The following is a 25,742-nucleotide window of genomic DNA, read 5'->3' as shown; positions in this document are numbered from 1 at the left end:
CAATGCAGATGTAGAAGCACGGTGGTTAAGAAAAACTCCCTAGAAAGGCAGGAGCCGAGGAAGAAACCTAGAGAGGAACCAGGCTCTGAGGGGTGGCCAGTCCTCTTCTGGCTGTGCCGGGTGGAGATTATAAGAGTACGTGGCTATTTAAGGCCAGATTGTTCTTCAAGATGTTCAAATGTTCATAGATGACCATCAGGGTCAAATAATAATCACAGTGGTTGTAGAGGGTGCAACAGGTGTAAATGTCAGTTGGCTTTTCATACCCGAGCATTCAGAGGTCGAGAGAGAGTCGAAAACAGCAGGTCCAGGACACGGTAGCATGTCCGGTGAACATGTCAGGGTTCCATAGCCGCAGGCGGAAAAGTTGAAACTGGAACAGCAGCATAACCAGGTGGGCTGTGGACAGCCAGGAGTCATCAGGCCAGGTAGTCCTGAGGCAAGATCCTAGGGCTCAGTTCCTCCGGGAGAAGAGGGAGAGAGAGAATTAGAGGCAGCATACTTAAATTCACACAGGACACCAGATAAGACAGGAGAATTACCCTAGATATAACAGACTGACCCTAGCCCCCCAGGCACATAGACAGCATAGATACTGGAGGCTGAGACGGGGGGTCGGGGGACACTGCCTCTTACGGGGAAAGTAATTGGATTGCGTTACTGAGTTTGGCTAATCCCAAAGTTACATTACTGAATAACAATTTTGGACATGTAACTAACTTATTACATTTAGACAGTAACCTATCCAACCCTGCCTAAGTGTGCTCTCTACAGCACGGAGACAGAGAGAAGAGAGCCAGCTGTGTGAAAGGGAGATAATGGATTCAGGGAGGTAGAGCTGAGAGGAGAGTGATGATTCTGGAAGAACCCTGGGGCAACAAACCATAGAGATCCTATTAAATTAGTATTTTAATTCCTAATTCAATGCTCTGCGATTAACTGAATTTCTGATGTTTTGACTGACCTTTTGACATACTATTCCTTATCCTGTAGACAGGATACTATTCCTTCTATATCTTGTAGCTTGTATTTGAACTAGACTGGTAGCGTTTTATCATTATTTTACCAAGTTTTTGCCAACAACATCCCTGTCTCTTGCTGCAGCAGTATTTCTTATCCCATTTCCTACCAGAGACTGGCATGTTACAGAACTACTCAAAATAAACCAAGAGCTTAAAAAGCCAACTGATAAACTAACTGGAAGAATAGCGAACAGTATTCCACAGACCATGACTGTTCTACGAGGACCTGCATAAAAGCCAGAATCCATCCAGCCAGCCTGGCCCTCCAGGAGATCAAGACCGGGCAGAAACCCTCCACTACTGCCTCAAATAGCTGACCAATCAGCCTGTTACCAACCCATAGTTAACCTTCGGATAAAATTGCGTTTGACCAGATACATTTCTATTTTACTGTAACCAAATTGACAACAGGGCAGCACAGCTGGCCCTTAAATATACACGGAGAGCCAACATTAATAATATGCATGTAAATCTCTCATGGCTCAAAGTGGAGGAGAGATTGACTTCATCATTACTTGTTTTTGTAAGAAGTGTTGACATGCTGAATGCACCGAGGTGTCTGTTTTAAACTACTAGCACACAGCTCAGACACCCATGCGTACCCCACAAGACATGCCACCAAAGATCTCTTCACAATCCCCAAGTCAAGAACCGATTATGGGATGTGCACAGTATTACATAGAGCCATGGGTACATGGAACTCTATTCAACTTTAGGAGACGGTCCTGGTGCTTGCTGGACTTTCTTGGGTGCCCTGAAGCCTTATTCACAACAATTGAACCGCTCTCCTTGAAGTTCTTGATGATCCGATAACTGGTTGATTTAGGTGCATTCTTTCTGGCAGCGATATCCTTGCCTGTGAAGCCTTTTTTGTGCTAAGCAATGATGACGGCACGTGTTTCCTTGAAGGTAACCATGGTTGACAGAGGAAGAACAATTATTCCAAGCACCACCCTGCTTTTGAAGCTTCCAGTCTGTTATTCGAACTCAATCAGCATGACAGAGTGATCTCTAGCCTTGTCCTCGTCAACACTCACACCTGTCTTAACGAGAGAATCACTGACATGATGGCAGCTGGTCCTTTTGTGGCAGGGCTGAAATGCAGTGGAAATTGTTTTTTGGGGATTCAGTTCATTTGCCTGGCAAAGAGGGCCTTTGCAATTAATTGCAATTCATCTGATCACTCTTCATAACATTCTGGAGTATATGCAAATTGCCACCATGCAAACTGAGGCAGCAGACTTTGTGAAAATTAATATTTGTCTCATTCTCAAAACTTTTGGCCACGACTGTATACAGTACCAGTCAAAGGTTTGGACACACCTACTCATTAAAGGGTTTTTCTTTATTTTTTATATTTTCTACATTGTAGAAAAGTAGTGGACTTAATGTTGCGGCCTTGTCAGCAGCTAATGGGCATCCTTAATAAAAACAATACAAATACTACAGTAGACTCTTCCTACATCCCACTGCAGCAAGGACACAGAGGACAGACTGAATGACCACTGAACAACCCCTACAGCACACGCTTACACACTTACATGGGTGAGTGAAAGTACATAGCAAGTCACTCTCCATCTCCTCTGCAGATTCAACACAACACTCATTCACTCACACACACGTACTTGCCATGCAAGGCATGCACAGGTTACGGGTTTCCTAAATGAGCTACAATTTCTCCCTGCGGATCTAATTATGGGGCGCATTCAGGATGTACTATTATCTTAGACCTGCTCCCCTCTCTACTCTTCAGGAGGCTGGAGGAAAACTCCTCTTAATGAACTCTGCAAATACTACTGACGGACATGCACAACTTTTCCCATTGAAATGAATCTAGGTTAAATATTAATGTACTGGTATTTCAGCAGTATTTAGGGCTAGAGGAAGTTATTGTATATCTGGGGGTTGGGCAATGCTCTTCCTGTAACTGAGTAGTGTGGAGGAGAAAACGGTAGAGGAGAGTTAACTTGGCAGCACAACCAAAACAAGCCCTAGAGATCAGGAAGTGGGCTTGTGTACCGCTGGCGGGCTCTGACAAGGCATTAGCTCTGTGAGTGTGTTGTGTGAGTGTGTAAGTTTTGGCTGACTGCTGTGAAAGCAAGGCTCTCCAAGGGTGATACAGAGCACAGAATGGGTCAACACAACAGATGTCATTTCACATGACCTCCCAAAGTCATTTTATTTCAGCATGACATTTATCCCCACAATATTGACATCATCCATCAGTCAAATAAAAAAGGATATAAAATAAAAAAAGGATATAAAATACAATCCAATATAATCTATTTAAAATATGCTGTAACCTTGATTGTATCGGCTTGATTGAATCGACGAGTTCAGAATATACAGTTGAAGTAAGAAGTTTACATACACTTAGGTTGGAGTCATTAAAAGTTGTTCAACCACTCCACAAATTTCTTGCTAACAAACTATAGTTTTGGCGAGTCGGTTAGGATATCTACTTTGTGCATGACACAAGTCATTTTTCCAACAATTGTTTACAGACAGATTATTTCACTTATAATTCACTGTATCACAATTCCAGTGGGTCAGAAGGTTACATACACTAAGTTGACTGTTCCTTTAAACAGCTTGGAAAATTCCAGAAAATGATGTCATGGCTTTAGAAGCTTCTGATAGGCCAATTGACATAATTTGTGTCAATTGGAGGTGTACCTGTGGATGTATTTCAAGGCCTACCTTCAAACTCAATGCCTCTATGCTTGGCATCATGGGAAAATCAAGAAATCAGCCAAGACCTCAGAAAAGAATCGTGGACCTCCACAAGTCTGGTTCATCCTTGGGAGCAATTTCCAAACGCCTGAAGGTACCATGTTCATTTGTACAAACAATAGTACGCAAGTATAAACACCATGGGACCACGCAGCCGTCATTCCGCTCAGGAAGGAGACGCGTTCTGTCTCCTAGACATTAATGTATTTTGGTGCAAAAAGTGCAAATCAATCCCAGAACAACAGCAAAGGACCTTGTGAAGATGCTGGAGGAAATGGGTACAAAAGAATCTGTATCCACAGTAAAACGAGTCCTATATCGACATAACCTGAAAGGCCGCTCGACAAGGAAAAAGCCACTGCTCCAAAACCTTCAGAAAAAAAGCCAGACTACGGTTTATAACTGCACATAGGGACAAATATTGTACTTTTTGGAGAAATGTTCTCTGGTCTGAGGAAACAAAAATAGAACTGTTTGGTCATAATGACCATTGTTATGTTTGGAGGAAAAAGGGGGAGGCTTGCAAGCCAAAGAACACCATCCCAACCGTGAATCACGGGGGTGGCAGCATCATGTTGTGGGGGTGCTTTGCTGCAGGAGGGACTGGTGCACTTCACAAAATAGATGGCATCATGAGGGAGGAAAATTATGTGGATATATTGAAGCAACATCTCAAGACATCTTCCGAATGGACAATGACCCCAAGCATACTACGGCTTAAGGACAACAAAGTCAAGGCATTGGAGTGGCCATCACAAAGCCCTGACCTCAATCCTATAGAAAATTTGTGGGCAGAACTGAAAAAGCACCTGCGAGCAAGGAGGCCTACAAACCTGACTCAGTTACACCAGCTCTGTCAGGAGGAATGGCCAAAATTCACCCAACTTATTGTGGGAAGCTTGTGGAAGGCTACCCGAAACATTTGACCCAAGTTTAACAATTTAAAGGTAATGCTACCAAATACTAATTGAGTGTATGGAAACTTCTGACCCACTGGGAATGTGATAAAAGAAATAAAAGCTGAAATCCTTCTCTCTACTATTATTCTGACATTTCACATTCTTAGAAAAAAGTGGTGATCCTAACTGGCCTAAAACATGCAATTTCTACTCGGATTAAATGTCAGGAGTTGTGAAAAACTGAATTTAAATGTATTTGGCTAAGGTGTATGTAAACTTCCGACTTCAACTGAACATTACCAGTCAAAGGTTTGGACACACCTACTCATTTAAGAGTTTTTCTTTATTTGTTAAATATTTGCTACATTTTCTACATGAAGACATCAAAACTATGAAATAATACATATGGAATCATGTAGTTACCAAAAACATGTTAAACAAATCAAAATATATTTTAGATTCTTCAAAGTAGCCACACTTTGCCTTGATGACAGCTTTGCATTTTTCTCAACCAGCTTCATGAGGTAGTCACCTGGAATGCTTTTCCAACAGTCTTGAAGGAGTTCCCACATATGCTGAGCACTTGTTGGCTGCTTTTCCTTCACTCTGCGGTCCAACTCATCCCAAACCATCTCAGTTGGGTTGAGGTCGGGTGATTGTGGAGGCCAGGTCATCTGATGCAGCCCTTACACAGCCTGGAGGTGTGTTTTGGGTCATTGTCCTGTTGTTGAAAAACAAATGATAGTCCCACTAAGCGAAAGCCAGATGGGATGGCGTATCAGACCAAAGGACAGATTTCCACCGGTCTAATGTACATTGCTCGTGTTTCTTGGCCCAAGCACTTTTCAAAGTGTGTGAAGTGTGTAATAACAAGAGAACGCTATTCTCTTCTTTCCACTGATAAAGACTTGGCGGTGAAAGAAACCCTGAAAATCAATACAGCCTCCAGAGGGAGAATGAAGACAATATGATGTAATTTCTTGCCAAAAGCAAGAGAATAGAGAAATGTTGAGAAGGTCAAATAGCTTTAGGTTAAGTGCTTTTTTAGAAAGATGGGAACACACATTACCGCAGGGTTGGTAATCCCTCTATAGGTAACCCAGTGTGCCAATATAATCAAGTGGCTTACTAATATAACCTGCCATCCCTCCTCCCACTTGTTCTACAGGGTGTGTGTTTGCTGATTGATGCATGGGCTTTCTGCTTATGTCCAACAAACAACCACACTACTAGGACTTTTGCCTTTCAACAATTGCCTATATTGGTATTCAGTGCTATTAAGCTGTTGTGGGCAATATTTCTAAACTAAAGCTCAATAGTTATCAAAACCTTGAAGACTACTCCAAAAGAGTCTGTGCTGGATTTCTGATGTTTCTACACTTGCTTTTTCCATGACATAGACTGACCAGGTGAATCCATGTGAAAGCTATGATCCGTTATTGATGTCACTAAATCCACTTCAATCAGTGTAGATGAAGGGAAGGAGACAGGTTAAATAAAGATTTTTTTAAACCTTGAGACAATTGAGACATGGATGGTGTGTGTGTGCCATTCAGAGGGTGAATGGGCAAGACAAAATATTGAAGTGCCTTTGAACGGGGTATGGCAGTATGTGCCAGGCGCACCAGTTTGTGCTAAGAACTGCAATGGTGCTGGGTTTTTCATGCTTAACAGTTTCTGTGTGTATCAAGAATGGTCCACCACCCAAAAGCCATCCAGCCAACTTGAAACAACTGTGGAAAGCATTGGAGTCAACATGGGCTAGCATCCCTGTGGAACAGTTTCGACACCTTGTAGAACTCAATATTAGGAAGGGTTCTTAATGTTTTGTACACTCAGTGTATAGTGGGGTTGTATTAGCAGCTGAAGAAGTGCAGCAGCCCACTGATTATGGAGCAGAGTAGGAAGCTCTCAAAGAACAAGCAGTAGGAAAACGTTTAATCAGAAGGTGTTTATCACAGAGAGAATGTAATTTACAAATCCAAACTTTCTCTTTCTCTCTCTGTTGTACATTAAATAAACCCTGCTGTGTTCTTCATCCACTCAGAAACTATGTTAGCTCTTGTGTAGAAAGTCACAGTCACACATACACGCGCACGTATGCTGATACATACAGACATCTCTTCCCATGCCTGCTCATATTAGGACAGAGGCTCAGGGACGTGTGTATACCGCAACAAAAATAAGGTCAATGGGAAACATTAGCGAAAACTTAGGATCCTCAACTCAATTCAGAAACTGTAGTTTCCCTTTACCTTGACCCTTGGGCCAGGGGAATAATCTTATTAAAGTCTTTAAAAGCAAAGGAAAAAAATATACAATAAAATATGGTACTTATAGAATTTTAAAAAATTCTGTTGATTAATGCTTGAGGGTGAATCAGTGGACCTGGAGGTGCTTGCTGGGCTGCCATCACATCCCTGGATCAGCATCTCTGTGTATCAGTCTCAGCAAGGGACGAGGCCTGAGCCAGACCCAAACCACAGACCCATGAGCTCTAGCAGAGGGAGGGGCCGGAGAGACCAACCCCTCTGAAGAGAGTTTCCCCCAGATGTAGGGGTCAGAGAGGGGGCTAGAGGGAGCTCTGTGTCCTGATAAAGGCTGTCCTCTCACTGTGGCAGTCTAGCTCTTCGCTGTCCGATTCAGAGCCCCCCAGTGTTACCTGGTCCTCGTCCCTCCACACAGTGGGGATCCCCTTATAAGACACCCTGCCCTGCCTTTCCCAGCCCAGCCCCAGGCCGAAGCCAAAGCCCACACGGATGCCCCCTGAGACCCCTCCCCCTGTCTCCACAGAGTGCAGTTTGGTCCTTCGGACCCAGGGGGCGCCACCAGAGCGCAGCTGCAGCAGGAGGAAGACCCCGGCGAAGGCTGCCAAAATGAAGGCACAGCTGAGCACTGCAAGCAGGGTAACCAGAGGGGAGGACAGGCCCAGGTTAGGCCCTGGAGGCTCTCCCTCTCCCCCCTGCTCTGACCCCACTGGGCTCTCCCCTGGTCCACTCCCCTCTCCCTGGAGGACTTGGCCGGTTGGGGACTTGCGCTGGACTTGGTTCTGGTGCAGGCAGGCGGTGAGGACCAGGTGACTGTGAGGGGGGCAGGAGAGGCAGTCGTTGGGCCCGGGGCCGGAGCAGGTGAGGCAGGCAGGGTGGCAGGGCAGGCAGGCCTGGACGGAGGACAAGTCCACCCAGTTGTCCAGGGACAGGTTGAGGAGCTGGGGGCCCGAGGTAAAGCCGGGGGGGCAGAGCTTCACACAACCCTGCAGGAACAGGGAGAAGCCCGGGCTGCACTCTGGATAGGGGGAGAAAGGGGAAGAGGGAAAGAGAAAGAGATGAGAGAGTGAAAAAGCGAGATGATACACATACAAAGGGGGATGAGGTACTGCTTTTCTGAGCAGTCAGTGGGGACAAACGCTTGTACATAGACCCCCACACAAAAAGGCAAAAACATGCCTGAAACCTTTTAACAGTCCTGCCATATGCATGAGAAGCCCACATCCACATGCTGAGTGTCACCAAGAGGCTTCTGACCCCATCTGCCTCCTCTCAGCCTCCCAAAACACAGCTGTTCTCCAACCCAACACCTCTCTCAATGTCATAGCCCTACTGCTGCCTGCCAGCCACTACTACATACCCTCTCTGCTTTTCTAAAGTGACACCACATATGTTGTTTTCTCACATATTTAGGGTGATGCATATTTATAGCTGGCGTACAAGAGTCACAGCATCACGATAAGCGAGACATTTAACTTTCAAATTAGTTTGGCTTGGCATTAAATGTGTATTCATGGTTTTGCGCAGCCCTCAAACTAGACACTCTGAATATATTATGACCTGAGCTAGGTTAGATAACTTCATAAGTAGGTCAAGTAAGTGAATACTGTCCATAGCAATGAGCAAGGAACTCAACATGTCCCATCCTCAGTATCATCAGTTACCTATGGAGGACGCTGTCTCAATGTGTAAAGAGAGTAGGAATCTGAGTGCTAGCTAGCTGTCTCAGTGTCTCACCTATGCAGATCTGCTGGGCGTCGAAGGTCTTGCAGCTGTTGTTGGACGGCCGGGGGAAGTCAGGAGACAAGGGGTTAATGGAGCTGGAGCCTGTACCGTACAGGATCAGAGTAAACTGACTCAACACACCTGAGAGAGGGGGAGGAGAGAAAGGAGGGAGGAGAGAGGAGAGGAAGAGAGAGAGTGAACACATTTCAAACTCAAGAGAGAGGTGAAAGAAGAACAGAGAGAATGAACAATTCAATACCCCCAAGAGGAGAGAGGTAGACTGGGTGAGTGTGTCAGAGAGATAGTAATATAATGATGAGGAGAAGGAAGAGGGAAGAGGTAGGTGAGCTGACTGACAAACCAAGGGAGAGGAGAAGAAAGGCTGACTAAGAACATCTGAGAGAGAGAGAGATAACTGCACACCCTAATTGACAAACAAACAAACCAAAACAAAGGCAGTCTTCTCATGCTTTGTTAATTTCAAAACCGTTTTGACTCAATTTGTCATAAGGGTCTGCTATACAAATTGATGGAAAACGGGGTTGGGGGAAAACATACAACATTATAAAATCCATGTACACAAACAACACTTGTCCGGTTAAGATTGGCAACATTTCTTTCCCAAGGGCTGTGGGGTGAGACAGGGATGCACCCCCACCCTCTTCAACATATACAGTGCATTCGGAAAGTATTCAGAACCGTTCCCTTTTTCCACATTTTGCTACGTTACAGCCTCATTCTAAAATGCATTAAATAAAACACACACTACCCCATAATGACAAAACGAAAACAGAAATACCTTACTTAGATATGTATTCAGACCCTTTGCTATGAGACTCGAAATTGAACTCAGGTGCATCCTGTTTCCATTGATTATCCTTGAGATGTTTCTACAACTTGATTGGAGTCCACCTGTGGTAAATTAAATTGATTGGACATGATTTGGAAAGGCCCACACCTGTCTATATAAGGTCCCACAGTTGACAGTGCATGTCAGAGCAAAAACCAAGCCATGAGGGGGCTCGCGAGTGGCACAGTTGTCAAAGGCACTGCATCTCAGTGCTAGTGGCGTCACTACAGACCCTGGTTCGATTCCAGGCTGTATTACAACCGGCCGTGGTTGGGAGTCCTATAGGGCAGCGCACAATTGTCCCAGCGTCGTCTGGGTTAGGGTTCGGCCGGGGTAGGCCGTCATTGTAAATAAGAATTTGCTCTTAACTGACTTGCCTAGTTAAATAAAACAAATAAAAATTAAATGAGGTCGAAGGAATTGTCCGTAGAGCTCTGAGGCAGGATAGTGTTGAGGCACAGACCTGGGTAAGGGTACAAAAAAATGTGTGCAGCATTGAAGGTCCCCAAGAACACAGTGGCCTCCATCATTGTTAAATGGAAGAAGTTTGAAACCACCTGAGTAATCGGGGGAGAAGGTCCTTGGTCAGGGAGGTGACCAAGAACCCGATGGTCACTCTGACAGAGCTCCAGTTCCTCTGTGGAGATGAGAGAAACTTCCAGAAGGACAACCATCTCTGCAGCAGTCCACCAATCAAGCCTTTATTTGGGCTCCCGAGTGGCGCAGCAGTCTAAGGCACTGCATCTCAGTGCTACAGGTGTCACTACAGACCCTGGTTCGATCCCGGGCTGTATCAGGAGTCCCATAGGGCGGCGCACAATTGACCCAGCATAGTCCGGGTTAGGGGAGGGTTTGGCCGGGGTAGGCCGTCACTGTAAAATAATAATTTGTTCTTAACTGACTTGCCTATTTAAATAAAGGTTAAATTAAATCAAAAATACAATTATGGTAGAGTGACAGCCTGCTTGGAGTTTGCCAAAGGGCACCTAAAGGACTCTCAGACCACGAGAAACAGGATTCTCTGGTCTGATGACACCAAGATTGAAATCTTTGGCCTGATTGCCAAGTGTCACGTCTGGAGGAAAACTGGCACCATCTCTACAGTGAAGCATGGTGGTGGCAGCATCATGCTGTGGGGATGTTTTTCAGCGGCAGGGACTGGGAGACTAGTCAAGATTGAGAGAAAGTTGAACGGAGCACAGTACAGAGAGATCCTTGATGAAAACCTCCTCCAGACCGTTCAGGACCTTAGACTGGGGTGATGGTTCACCTTCCAACAGGACAACGTCCCTAAGCACAAAGCCAAGACAACACAGGAGTGGCTTCGGTACAAGTCCCTGAATGTCCTTGAGTTGCCCAGCCAGAGCCCGGACTTGAACCCGATCCAGCATCTCTGGAGAGACCTGAAAATAGCTGTGCCGCGATGCTCCACATCCAACCTGACAGAGCTTGAGAGGATCTGCAGAGAAGAATGGGAGAAACTCCAGAAATACAGGTGTGCCAAGCTTGTAGCGTTATACCCAAGAAGACTCGAGGCTGTAATTGCTGCCAATGGTGCTTCAACAAAGTACTGAGTAAAGGGTTTGAATACTTATGTAAATGTTATATTTCAGTATTTTTTTTATTTATACATTTACAAAAAACAGCTTTTGCTTTGTCATTATGGGGTATTGTGTGTAGATTGATAAGGCTGTAACGTAACAAAATGTGGGAAAAGTTAAGGGGTCTGAATACTTTCCGAATGCACTGTAAATCTCAGTAAGACAAAAAATAATAGTGTTCCAAAAAAGGTCCAGTTGCCAGGATTGCAAATACAAATTTCATCTAGACACCGTTGCACTAGAGCACACAAAAAAAAATACATACCTCGGCCTAAACATCAGCGCCACAGGTAACTTCCACAAAGCTCTGAACAATCTGAGAGACAAGGCAAGAAGGGTCTTCTACGCCATCAAAAGGAACATCAAATTCGACATACCAATTCGGATCTGGCTAAAAATACTTGAATCAGTTTTAGAACCCATTGAATTGTTAGATACTACTGCACTGTTGGAGCTAGGAACACAAGCATTCCGCTACTCCCGCAATAACATCTGCTAAATATGTGTATGTGACCAATACAATTTGATTTGATGAACACTTAATGGTTATGAGGTCTGGAGTCCGCTCACCAACCAAGAATTCAGAAAATGGGACAAACACCAAATTGAGACTCTGCATACAGAATTCTGCAAAACTATCCTCCCTGTACAACGTAAAACACCAAATAATGCACGCAGAGCAGAATTAGGCCGATACCCGCTAATTATCAAAATTCAGAAAAGAGCTGTTGAAATCTGCAACCACCTAAAAGGAAGCGATTCCCAAACTTTACCAAACCAAAGCCATCACCTACAGAGAAATGAACCTGGAGAAGAGTTCCCATACGCAAGCTGGTCCTGGGGCTCTGTTCACAAACACAAACAGACGCCACAGAGTCCCAGGATAGCAACACAATTAGACCCAACCAAATCATGAGAAAACAAAAATATAATTACTTGACACATTGGAAAGAATAAACCAAATAACTGAGCAAACTAGAATGCTATTTGGCCCTAAACAGAGAGTACACAGTAGAAGAATACCTGACCACTGTGACATACCCAAAATTAAGGAAAGCTTTGACCATGTTCAGACTCAGTGAGCATAGCCTTGCTATTGAGAGAGGCCACCGAAGGCAGACCTGGCTCTCAAGAGAAGACAGGCTATGTGCACATTGCCCACAAAATGAGGTGGAAACTGAGCAGCACTTCCTAACCTCCTGTCAAATGTATGACCATATTAGAGACACATATTTCCTTCAGATTACACAGACCCACAAATAATTCGAAAACAAATCCTATTTTGATAAAATCCCATATCTATTGGGTGAAATAGTTTTTGTTGCAACAAGAAAAAGGCAACAAGTGAAGAACAAACACCATTGTAAATACAACCCATATTTATGTTTATTTATTTTCCCTTTTGTACTTTAACTATTTGTACATTGTTACAACACTGTATTTAGCCATAATATGACATTTGAAATGTGTCTATTCCTTTGGAACTTTTGTGAGTGTAATGTTTACTGTTCATTTTCTATTTCACTTTTTTTTATGATCTATTTCACTTACACAATGTAAACATATGTTTCCCATGCCAATAAAGCCCTTTGAATTGAGAGAGAGAGAGAGAGAGAGAGAGAGAGAAAGAAAGAGAGAGAGAGAGAAGTGATATAGTGTGGACAGGAATAAGGATGAAGAGGAGGTGGAGGGAGTAGAGAGAAGCACTCATCTTATTTCCCCTGCTACACTGAGACTGCAACAAACAACATCAGAGAAGAGGAGGACGGAGCGTCTGGTGTATGTGAGGAGGGGTATGAAGGTACACATGTCCTGTTACCATAGTCGTGCCCTTGTTCTGAGACGTTCTCTATCTCCAGGGTCCACTCCCCTCGAGGGTCCTCATCCCACGAGTGGGTGGTCATGAAGGCCCAGTCATTAAATCCCTCTGATGAGTAGTCTTTAGGCCTGAGAGAGAGAGGGGAGATAGAAAGAGACATAGGGAGGGAGAGAGAGAAAGTGGGGGAGCGAGAGAAGGAGGGGTAGAGAGAGAGAGAGAGGGAGAGGAGGGGATAGAGAGAGACATCGGGAGAGAGTGCGAGGGGGAGAGTGAAAGAGGGGGAAAGAAAGAGGAGGGGATAGAAAGAGAGACAGGAGGAAGAGAGAGAGGGAGAGGGGGAAGAGAGAGAGGGCGAAGGGATAGAGAGAGAGGGGGCGAGAGAGCGGGGGGAGACAAAGATAGAGGGGGAGAGAGAAAGAGAGAGAAACAGAGACAGAGAGACAAAAACAGAGCGAGAGAAACAGAGAGAGAGAAACAGAGAGACAAAAACAGAGAGAGAGAAATAAAGAGTAGTTAGGGTTCACAGCCGAAAACATTCATCTCATAGCAACCGCCCTGAACAGTGCAGGGCTCTTCAAGAACAATACCTCCCAGACTGGCTGTAAAAAATACACAGCACTTCAAGCGAACAGAGATGAAAAACAACAAGCACTGCATGTGTTTTTCTGTGAACGTGTGTATGTTTACCTGGGGGGATTGTGTATCTAGCGGACTGATACTGTATGAGGTTGATGAGGTTTCCTTTGTATTTCTACAGTAGATGTGTGTGTGTGAGAGTACCTGGGTGCCAGCAGGGTAGAGCGTGTCCCTAGGGGGCTGATGAGGTGTATAGCCAGGTTTCCTCTGTGGTTGTAGGAGAGAGTGAGGCGGGCCTGGACGTGCTCCAGAGAGCTGACATACTCTGGTTTGCCCCAGCAGGCGTCCAATGTCTTACTGAACAGCAGCCGGCTGCTTATGTCCCTAGGCTCTGAGAGCATGGTGAGAACACACTGGTGCTGTGGGTCCACACTTGTCCAGTTCTGAGCCAGGGCCACCATGGCCCCCGCATCCAGCAGACCATACCCATACGAATGACTCACTGGGAAACAGAAAAAGCATGAGAGAAGTTATGAAGAGTCCAGTGAGTCCATTTATCATGTAGTTCAGTTATCCAAGGCATGTCCAATGAGAGCTTTCCTGTTACCTCTGCGACCCACTCCATTGGTACTCCAGTCGTCCGTGCTGAGGTGGGCAGGGTGAGAGGTTCTCACCACCAGGTGCTGCATGTCCCTCCATGTCAGGTTCATACTATACAGAGACAGACGAAGATATATTTATTCTTATGTTAGAGATATTCTAATAAAAGAAAGGAGAGCTTAACAGAGATAATCTAGTGAGTGAGATATCCCTCCATATCAGGTTCATACTACAGGCAGATAGGAAAGATAAAGACAAAGACATACAATACAAAAAAGATGGATACAATCCCCACTAGAGGCCTGAGAGATATATCAGGTACATGTCGGTCCCACAGCTGTGAAATGGACGTGGTCCATAATGTTTTAATAGCAGTGTCCAGTAACAGCACACTGGTGTTTAATGGTGAGAAAACACAGTAAAACCTCATAGTAGGATAACAGGGTACTGTACTGTACAGCAAGCTGAGCTGAAATATTTCCCTCAGTGGTACCGCTCTTTTTCAACTGTCTTCGTAATTTCGGGGCAGATCACGTGGTCAGGCCAGCTGTGTGAACTTGGCGCTACCCACAGTGGAGCACCAGTAAAGCAGTCAGTAATGACAACTAGCCTTCATGTAGCTCCTAATGATTTTGTTCTTGGAGGATGCTGGGACAGGTCACATTGCACTAAGTACAAGGGCCATATTAAATCTCTCCAGCTGATTTAGCGGAGGTAGGTAGGGCTGAGTGGACTAGACGTTAAGGGAGCATATGCCTTTGTAGTGAGCAGAGAAAAGGAGGACTGCGGGCGAAGATAATCAAACCATGAATCACATGGGTTTACTGCTCACCTCGCTGCTCGCCGCCGTGGGCCGTGCCAAGACAAAAATAGAAGCAATAGAACCACTCCGCAGCGCGACAGCAGTAGAGGCAGCAGCAGACTCTCACCTCAACAACCTTCCACATCCACACACTCCCTCCATCAGCATTCATGTCTCACACTCTTTCATGTGTTATTAATAGACATGAAACTCCATCCAATCAATGTCACCTCGCCGGAAAAACAGTGCTCTCCCTATTAAATGATTCCATCTACATGAATTCCATCTCCTGAGGAAATACAAGCTGCCCTGTTATTGCTCTCTCTGGGGAAATGATCTACACTTTGGATAATTATTGGGTTTGGACTGTTATTGTCTGTATATTGAAGCAAACTTCCTCCATGCCTTCACAATGCCCTTCACTGTTGCTGCAGTGGATGGAGTATTGGCAATGACTACCAGTATGCAGTACATGTTTGTACTGTATGTGTGTATGTGCAATGCTTGAGTTGGACTGAAAATAGGTGCCGGTACCCGTTTTGAGTACCAGTACTGTTTATATTTAGGCGCAGGAGCTCCACAATACTTGTGAGGTAATATTCTATAAGAGGAACAGAAGCTCAAGCAGTAGAGCATTTAGGTGTTGGTACTCAGCTCTGGTGTGCTCCTGCCCAAGTCAAGCACTGTGTATGTGTGTATGTGGGAGGGGGGGGGAGTGTGTTTAACAGTGGCTGTATCTCAAAAGGTTCCAAAAGGGTTCTTTGCGGAGGGATAGAGTTTTTACCAAGAACCGTTTTTAGCAGAAGAAGCCTTTTAAGAAGACGAGGGATCTTGTAAAGGCAAAGTGTTCTACCTAGAACCTTTAATATCATATTATACAATGGGTGGGTCTAATCCTGAATGCTGATTGGTTAGAACTGCATTCCAGCCCGTGTCTATTCCACAAGTTACCACCAGCTAAATCTATGATGTAAAAAACGCCTATTTACTCTGTTCCATCTGACTACGCAATCCACTGTCTCATCATCCCAGCCAAGCAATTTATAAACTAGATCTCCACTATAAAAAGCATCTAGACATTATCTCACATTTCATTTAGACTAACATTTAGTTTTCAACAGGGGAGATTTGTATAAACCTTGCTGTCTGTCTCTCCTGACATTTGCAACATTATTTCAATATTCAAATTCGATCTCCAGCTGTCCAATAGTAACGAATGTGTCGGGATGAGACGCACAGACAGGCATCGTTTCTCATTCAGTCGAAATCATAAATCAGCTGGCATAATTTTTATGGATATATACAAAGAAATGTCAATTGAAAAAAGGTCAAACGAAACGAAGTGCAGCTAGTTTGCAGTCTTTCCAGCTTCTGTTTGAAGTGATTGCGTTAGCTGTGTTGTTGGCTAGCGCCTCTGAACAACAGTGAGCACATTTTCTATGCCAGGCGAAATCGCGCTTCATTAGCTCATTGTTATGGATGCATCCAAATAAATGTCACTAGAAAACTAAACAAATGCAAATGCAGCTACTTTGCTGTTATTCTGTCTGTAAGTTAGCCATAGTTGGCTAGATAGCAAGCAAGGGATAAGAACGTTGCCAGCCAGTATGACAATGGAACATTTAGAATGAACGACTGGGTCGTGTCCATAGATACATAACAAAAAGACTGAACGATTGGGTCTCGTTTATAGCAACCGAACCGATAGAACAAATGACCAGCCGGCTTGGGTAGCAAACCTAGATTTGTGACGGGGCTATATCTTGTGGAAGGATGAAATAGTATGAATAAATTAATCAAAATAACGTTTTTTTATGAAAATAATTTGAATATGTTGGTAACCTGTTGTATAAAATTGATAATGCCCTCGAAGCCGGTGTTTGGAGAATATATTGGCAACAGCCGTGCCAATATATCCTCCAAACACCGGCTTCTTCGACTACCCAAACTACCCATCATCGGATTACTTTCGACTTCTAGAAAGTGTTTTACTCAATTATTTTGATCAATGTTGAGCTCACCTGTGATGTGATGAATTAGAAATAGTAATTGCTATTAGCTCATTCATATTGTGATTTCTGTCTGCCGAGAGCTATGCAAATATGACCGCTTGTATTACGTCAATATTTCCTCAGTTAGCGCTAGGACTAATCTAGCTTACATTTTCCGGTTTGGATGATTGTGTATGCTGTTGCTACTTCTGTGGATATCTGAACATTGCATCCAAAAATAAACTTGTCACATTCAGGACATAACTTTGTAAGGACTGTGTATGTGCAAAATGTTTCTGTGAAAAAACAGTGTGGCTAGCTCAAATGCTGACTGTTGCGTCAATCGAAACTGGACGTTAATCAAACCGGTTTGAGTGTAAGCTGCAGGGACCACTGTACAATGATCACACCCGTTTGTTGGTACGTGTGAAAAGGTTAAGAACAGTATCTTGCAGGATTCAGTAGTTGGAATTGTAAGAGACAGGAACCTTCCCGCTAGCCACGATTGGCTGAGATAATGGATGGGCTGGACATGCCGAGAGATGAGTTCGGATTGGTCTGCCATGTAGCATGCTTCTGCAATGAAGAAGTTGACTGAGTTTTGAAATCAGTGGAATTCCCGGTGGAAACAGTATGATAGCTAAGGAGATGGAGAAAATTCTGGAGTTTGCAAATTTGCGGAGGGAGTCGAAAAGAGAACACACAGAAGGCTGTTGTATAAAACACCTGTCTCTGGATTACATCTTCAAACTAAGGGCAACCATGACATCCGTGACAGAGAGTGAGAAGCGATGTATATGGGTAAGAGTGTCTAGGTAGCTACATTTTCAGATACTACATGTTCGAATTTTGTCAGAAAGTAATTTTCATTGCAAGTTAAAGCGTACTGTTAGCTAGCTAGCTAACATTAGTTGGCTGGCTCGCTAGCTAATGTTACGTGTATGATCTGTGTAGTAATATTATTTTGTATCTCAAAAAGCGATTTGCATTGCTAGTTATAGCCTAATGTTAGCTAGCTAGCTAACATTGAACCTAGTTGGTGAATTTCAGTTATCTGAAGATTCATGCATGGTAGTAACATTATGAGTTGGGATTATGGTTCACTGTTTAGCTAGCTACACATCTAAACAAAAGACTCCACTATGCAAGTAACCATTATCTGTACCGTTTACACCTTCGGTATCCTGTACATGTGACAAATAAACATTGATTTTATTTGATATAATGTGTGTTTACCAGAGACGGTAATGCGAATAACAACATGACCTGCACCAAAGTCAAATTAGGATATAACGTTAGGCCAACGAGACAGTGTCCAAGTTCTAACATTTTCCGGTGGAATGCCCTGCTTTTATTTTGTCACACTCACAACCGTAAGCTATTTTCTATAATTATCTTGCCATTAACTTGTAAATAATGATCTTGTTGTGAGTTTATTTTCCCGTAATAATGAATAATTAATAAAGTTAAGATGATGTCAGCTATGATATGATCATTATTTGAATTGGCTAGCCAGCTAACAAGCTAGAAATGGACCTAAACATTGTTTAGAAAGTTGCTTTAAGTTGCCTGGTTTGCTAGATTGACATATCCTACATTCATTTTTAAACGGATGGGTTTGTTGGTGTTAAAATGCATGAGTTATGCTATTTTGGACCATCAGGCTGCTGATGTCATGTACTCTGTCGTTTTTGTGTTTATAATTTTTCATAATGACAACAACAAGTTTGATGTCAGACGACAATAGAATGTTCATGATGTCACTTCGACAACTGTCTACAGACATGTCGATATACGTAGTCCTCTTGCTGCGCCGTAGGAAAGTACCATGGTCTTGTGGTGGACGCGAGCTTCGACTGGAAGCCAGTGGAGTGTGCGGAGGAGCGGGGTGACATGAGAGAACTTGGGAAGGTTGAAAACCAGGCAGGCTGCAGCGTTCTGGATAAGTTGCAGGGGTTTGATGGCACAAGCGGGGAGCCCAGCAAACAGCTAGTTGCAGTAATCTAAACGGGAGAGGACAAGTGCCTGGGTTAGGACTTGCGCCTCTTCCTGTGTGCGGTAAGGTTGTACTCTACTGATGTTGTAGAGCATGAACCTGCATTAGCAAGTCACTGCTTTGATGTTTGCAGGGTCACGCCAAGGTTCTTTGCACTCAGGCAGGGTGAAATATTTTTCTTGATTAAATTACATGGAAAACAATCACTTACAAACCACTTATTGTAAATGTACATTAGCGCATTGTACATAGGCTGGTCATCTAGGTTTGTACCTGTAGACTTTTCATCACCAAGAAGAAAAACAATGCACAATACAGTAATTGAGTACATTGAGATATCAAGTGATTTGTGATGATGTGGCTCAGTTGATAGAGGATTGTGTTTGCAATGCTAGAATTGTAGGTTCAATTCCCTCGGGTGACCAGTATGAAAATGTATGCACTCACTACTGTAAGTGGCTCTGGATAAGAGTGCTACTAAAATGGAAAAGGAATGAATAGACCATCTCAGTTTTAACATAGAAATAAGTGGCATTTGCAAAGTATTTCAAGAAACTGTAAAACATATCAAGCAAGTGTTTATATTCCACAAGTATTATCAGATAAACTGTTTTGTACAGATAATTATCAGACTGAATTTACAATTGTTGGTAAACACTTAAATGAATTTAGTTAAAAATTTTCACAAAAGTAGTGTATTGGCCCCCACTCCCAAACTTCTTCCTGTGGCTATGGATATTAGCCTTTCATAGAAATATTTGTATCGGTCTTTATTCCACAAATAAAGCGCCAATATTATAAACATAGACTGAACAAATACGTCTCCTCATCAAATGTTAACTAGTTCACCTAGTTAACGTTAGCTGGATAGCTAGCCAGCAATGTAGTTAGGCTCTATCTAGCCAGCAAGGTAGTTAGATTAGCCAGCAATCTGTGCTACTTAATGTGTGAACACTGGACTTCCTTGATACAAAAATAACACCCTTTGTCTTGGCCTATTATGTTTGTGGTCTTATTTAGTTTGCAATCAAAATATGCAATCTGCAAAAAGCAAGACAGTTGGCACAGATCTGTAATTCAGGCCATTTGCATGCACACATGGAAAAATCAAAAGAAATCTGCCAAGACCTCAGAAAAAAACTGTAGACCTCCACAAGTCTGGTTCATCCTTGGGAGCAATTGCCAAACGCCTGAAGGTACCATGTTCATCTGTACAAACAATAGTACGCAAGTATAAACACCATGCAGCTGTCATACCGCTCAGGAAGAAGATGCGTTCTGTCTCCTAGAGATGACCGTACTTTGGTGCGAAAAGTGCAAATCAATCCAAGAACAACAGCAAAGGACCTTGTGAAGATGCTGGAGGAAACAGGTACAAAAGTATCTATATCCACAGTAAAACGAGTCCTATATCGACATAACCTGAAAGGCCACTCAGCAAGGAAGAAGCCACTGCTCCAAAACCGCCATAAAAAAGCCAGACTACGGTTTGCAACTGCACATGGGGACAAAGATTGTACTTTTTGGAGAAATGTCCTCTGGTCTGATGAAACAAAAATAGAACTGTTTGGCCATAATGACCATCGTTATGTTTGGAGGAAAAAGGGGGAGGCTTGCAAGCCGAAGAACACCATCCCAGCCGTGAAGCACGGGGGTGGCAGCATCATGTTGTCGGGGTGCTTTGCTGCAGGAGGGACTGGTGCACTTCACAAAATAGATGGCATCATGAATGAGGAAAATGATGTGGATATATTGAAGCAACATCTCAAGACATCATTCAGGAAGATAAAGCTTAGTCGCAAATGGGTCTTCCGAATGGTCATTGACCCCAAGCATACTTCCAAAGTTGCGGCAAAATGGCTTAAGGACAACAAAGTCAAGGTATTGGAGTGGCCATCACAAAGCCCTGACAAAGCCCTGACCTCAATCCTATAGAAAATGTGTGGGCAGAACTGAAAAAGCGTGTGCGAGCAAGGAGGCCTACAAACCCTACTCAGTTACACCAGCTCTGTCAGGAGGAATGGGCCAAAATTCACCCAACTTATTGTGGGAAGCTTGTGGAAGGCTACCCGAAACATTTGACCCAAGTTAAACAATTTAAAGGCAATGCTACCAAATACTAATTGAGTGTATGTAAACTTCTGACCCACTGGGAATGTGATGAAAGAAATAAAAGCTGAAATAAATCCTTCTCTCTACTATTATTCTGACATTTCACATTCTTAAAATAAAGTGGTGATCCTAACTGACCTAAGACAGGGAATTTTTACTAGGATTAAATGTCAGGAATTGTGAAAAACTGAGTTTAAATGTATTTGGCTAAGGTGTATGTAAACTTCCGACTTCAACTGTAGCTAACTAAATTAGAACGTGTGTGACTAAAACTAGTGCGGCAAGCATTTTCCTGCGTGAATGTTTTCAGTCATCAGTGCATGCCATTTACATTTGAAATATACAGCTGATCCGTTTTGTATTGAATAACAGTGTAACTTACATTATAGTTTCAGAAAGAAAACATTTTCATAATGAACAGCTAGCGTGCGCAAGCTCACGTTGGATCATGACTAGATGGAATCAAGCTTTTGTCAAATTTACGTCTATGCATTTTTTGCATTTTAGCTAACCCCTTTCCTAACCTTAACCTAATTCTCCTAACCTGACACGTGTATTCTCCTAACTGCTGTGTAAATTATAAACCCGCTACGAAAAGTAAATTCTGACTAAAGTTGGATCCCTTCTAGCCATGACCCTCTCATTTTGTTAGTTTTCGAAAAGCCTTTCATCGTAATAGTAACATACAGTGCCTTCAGAAAGTATTCATATCCCTTGACTTATTCCCCCTTTTGTTGTGTTACAGCCTGAATTCAAAATGGATTAAATATATTTGTTCCCTCACCCATCTACACACAATACCCCATAATGACAAACTGAAAATATGTTTAGAAATTGTATTTAAAATGAAATACAGAAATATCTAATTTACACACCCCTGAGTCAATACTTTCTAGATACTTTGTCAATACTTTGGCAGTGATTACAGTCTTTCTGGGTAAGTCTCAAAGAGCTTTCCACACCTGGATTGTGCAACATTTGTTGAACATTGCTAGACAACCATTTTCAGGTCTTGCCATAGATTTTCAAGTAGATAAGTCAAAACTGTAACTTGGCCACTCAGGAACATTCACTATCTTCTTGGTAAGAAACTCCAGTGTAGATTTGGACTTGTGTTTTAGGTTATTGTCCTGCTGAAAGGTGAATTCCTCTCCCAGGGTCTGGTGAAAATCAGACTGAACCAGTTTTTTCTCTATGATTTAGCCTGTGCTTAGCTCCATTCTGTTTTTTTTTTAATCCTGAAAAGTGTAATGATTACAAGCATACCCATAACCACTATGCTTGAAAATATGTAGATTGTTATTCAGTAATGTGTTGTATTGGATTTGCCCCAAACACAGCACTTTGTATTCATGTAACGGTTGTAGTCGGGAATAAAGAACCAAAACGCAGCAGGAATGTGGATGCTCATCTTGTTATTTATTTTAAATCAAGAGAGCACCAAAATAACAAAACGAAGAACGCACGAACAACAAAACAGTCTTGTCATGCTCACACAGGCAAAACAAGAAACAATCTCCCACAACACTACACCAAACAATTACCCATATATAGGACTCTCAATCAGAGGCAACGAGAAAACACCTGCCTCCAATTGAGAGTCCAACCCCATTAAACTAGACAAAGAAATACAAAAGACTAGAGACCACATAGAAATACAAACCTAGAACATAACCCCAAAACCCCAGAAATAATAAATCAAACACCCTACTACATAAAACACCACCCCGAACCACAAACAAAATACCCTCTGCCACGTCCTGACCAAACTACAATAACAAATAACCCTTATACTGGTCAGGACGTGACAGTACCCCCCCCACCCTAAAGGTGCAGACCCCGGATGCACCTCATAAATAAACAACCCCCCCCCCCAAAAAAAAAATCCCCCTAAACTAAAGGGAGGGAAGGGAGGGTGGCTGCCATCACCGATGGCACTTGTGCTACACCCCCCCTCCCCAACCCACCTATACAGGAGATGGTTCTGGCTCCGGCCAACTGTCCTCCAGAATGCAGACAGACGTGCTCAGTTTCGAGCCGTAGGCAGAATCCCATCGTTCCGGATCATAGGCAGACCTCTTCCGTTCCACACTGTAGGCAGACTCATTTGATACACAGTTAATCATATTTAGTTCCGGATCGTCAACAGACCCCCTCGGTCCCGGGTCGCAGGCCGACCCCCTCGGTCCCGGGTCGCAGGCCGACCCCCTCGGTCCCGGGTCGCAGGCCGACCCCCTCGGTCCCGGGTCGCAGGCAGACCCCCTCGGTCCCGGGTCGCAGGCAGACCCCCTCGGTTCCGGGTCGCAGGCCGACCCCCTCGGTCCCGGGTCGCAGGCCGACCCCCTCGGTCCCGGGTCGCAGGCCGACCCCCTCGGTCCCGGGTCGCAGGCAGACCCCCTCGGTTCCGGGTCGCAGGCAGACCCCCTCGGTTCCGGGTCGCAGGCAGACCCCCTCGGTTCCGGGTCGCAGGCAGACTCCCTCGGTTCCGGGTCGCAGGCAGACCCCCTCGGTTCCGGGTCGCAGGCAGACTCCCTCGGTTCCGGGTCGCAGGCAGTCTCCCACGGTTCCGGACTAGACACTGTTGCCGGATACTCTAGACTGCACACTGGTGCCGGATACTCTGGACTGCACACTGGTGCCGGATACTCTGGACTGCACACTGGTGCCGGATACTCTGGACTGCACACTGGTGCCGGATACTCTGGACTGCACACTGGTGCCGAACTCTCGAGGCTGGGCTGACGCACTGGAAGCCTGATGCGTGGTACTGGTACTGGATGTGCCAGTCTGGGGACACGCACCTCTGGGCTAGTGCGGGGAGCGGGAACAGGCCGAGTCGGACTGGGTTGATGCACTGGAAGCCTGATGCGCGGTGCTGGTACTGGAGGTATCAGCCTGGGAACACGCACCTCAGGGCTAGTGCGGGGAGCGGGAACAGGCCGAGTCGGACTGGGTTGACGCACTGGAAGCCTGATGAGTGGTGCTGGTACTGAAGGTATCAGCCTGGGAACACGCACCTCAGGGCTAGTGCGGGGAGCGGGAACAGGACGAGTCGGACAGGGCTGACGCACTGGACTGTAGAGGCGTACTGGCGGTCTCGAGCGCAGAACTGGCATCGCTCTTACTGGCTGGAAGCCCACTTCCCCCTGGCAAATGCGGGGCGCTGGTACTGCGCGTACCGTCCTAAAAATTCTTGGCCTCGCCACAGTACCCATTACCCCGAAGCACGGGACCTGTCCAGTCACTGGTTGCCCAGAAAAGGTAAGGGGATTTGGCCTGGGGCTCAATCCTCGCCCAGCCAAACTACCCGTGTGCCCCCCCCCCAAAAAAAATTATTGGGGCTGCTTCTCGGGCTTAAACGGCATTCGTGTTCCCCTGTAGCGTTCCCCGTCTTCGCTCCACTTCCTCCATGGACCTTCTCCGGCCATAATCTCCTCCCACATCCACTTCTCACGATCGTCCCTCCGTTGCTCCTTCCTCCGCTGCTTGGTCCTTATTTGGTGGGAGATTCTGTAACGGTTGTCGTCGGGAATAGAGGACCAAAACGCAGCAGGAATGTGGATGCTCATCTTGTTATTTATTTTAAATCAAGAGAACACCAAAATAACAAAACGAAGAACGCACGAACAACAAAACAGTCTTGTCATGCTCACACAGGCAAAACAAGAAACAATCTCCCACAACACTACACCAAACAATTACCCATATATAGGACTCTCAATCAGAGGCAACGAGAAAACACCTGCCTCCAATTGAGAGTCCAACCCCAATAAACTAGACAAAGAAATACAAAAGACTAGAGACCACATAGAAATACAAACCTAGAACATAACCCCCAAAACCCGGAAATAATAAATCAAACACCCTACTACATAAAACACCACCTCGAACCACATAAACAAAATACCCTCTGCCACGTTCTGACCAAACTACAATAACAAATAACCCTTATACTGGTCAGGACGTGACAATTCAGGACAAAATGTGAATTGCATTGCCATATTTTTTGCATTATTACTTTATTGCCTTGTTGCAAACAGGATGGATGTTTTGGAATATTTTTATTCTGTACAAGTCTCCTTTCACTCTGTCAATTAGGTTAGTATTGTGGAGTAACTACAATGTTGTTGATCCATCCTCAGTTTTCTCCTACCACAGCCATTAAACTCCATTCACTGTTTTAAAGTCACCATTGGCCTCATGGTGAAATCCCTGAGCGGTTTCCTTCCTCTCCGGCGACTGAGTTAGGAAGGTATTATATAAGTATTCAGACCCTTTGCTATGAGACTCAAAATTGAGCTCAGGTGCATCCTGTTTCCATTGATCATCCTTCAGATGTTTCTACAACTTGATTGGAGTCCACCTGTGGTAAATTAAATTGATTGGACATGATTTGGAATGGCACAAACCAGTCTATATAAGGTCCCATAGTTGACAGTGCATGTCAGTAAAACGTTCTGATCTGTTGCGTTAGCCACTTTGCATAAAAAAGAAGAAATGTTAATTTGTATTAATTTGGGAACTATCGCATCCCACAACTGTCGCAGACTGTTTGGAATATTTATTTCTCGCACAGAATAGAATAGGTTGACTTTTGTACTATAAGGGATAGTAGATTGACATAGGCTAGTGCTTTTGTTGATTGTTAGGCCTACTCATCTTGTTGGCTGACGAAAAGTAAATGTGGACAGTTCATCCAATATCTTCAATATGCACCTCGGAATTGGATAAGGACGCTCGCAGTTGCGT

The 25,742-nt window shown here is 44.3% G+C and overlaps 1 protein-coding gene across 2 annotated transcripts in view; it reads right to left on the bottom strand.

Annotated features, from left to right (window-relative positions):
• Positions 1-6,577: 6,577 nt before the first annotated feature.
• The window catches only part of LOC115197322 (furin), a 223,724-nt gene continuing 204,559 nt past the window's right edge, over positions 6,578-25,742 (bottom strand). For both annotated transcript variants that reach the window (XM_029758720.1, XM_029758721.1), the window contains exons 11-15: positions 14,100-14,203; positions 13,697-13,994; positions 12,917-13,044; positions 8,659-8,787; positions 6,578-7,939 (exon numbers count right to left, since the gene is read on the bottom strand). In XM_029758720.1, coding sequence (XP_029614580.1) covers positions 7,227-7,939; positions 8,659-8,787; positions 12,917-13,044; positions 13,697-13,994; positions 14,100-14,203 — 1,372 coding nt within the window. In that variant the 3' untranslated portion in view covers positions 6,578-7,226. The remainder of the gene's footprint in view (positions 7,940-8,658; positions 8,788-12,916; positions 13,045-13,696; positions 13,995-14,099; positions 14,204-25,742) is intronic.

The sequence above is a fragment of the Salmo trutta genome, chromosome 7, assembly GCF_901001165.1.
Source record: "Salmo trutta chromosome 7, fSalTru1.1, whole genome shotgun sequence".
Taxonomy (NCBI): Eukaryota; Metazoa; Chordata; class Actinopteri; order Salmoniformes; family Salmonidae; genus Salmo; species Salmo trutta.
Note: the sequence above shows the minus strand (reverse complement) of the source record. Positions and strands in the feature narration are given on the sequence as shown.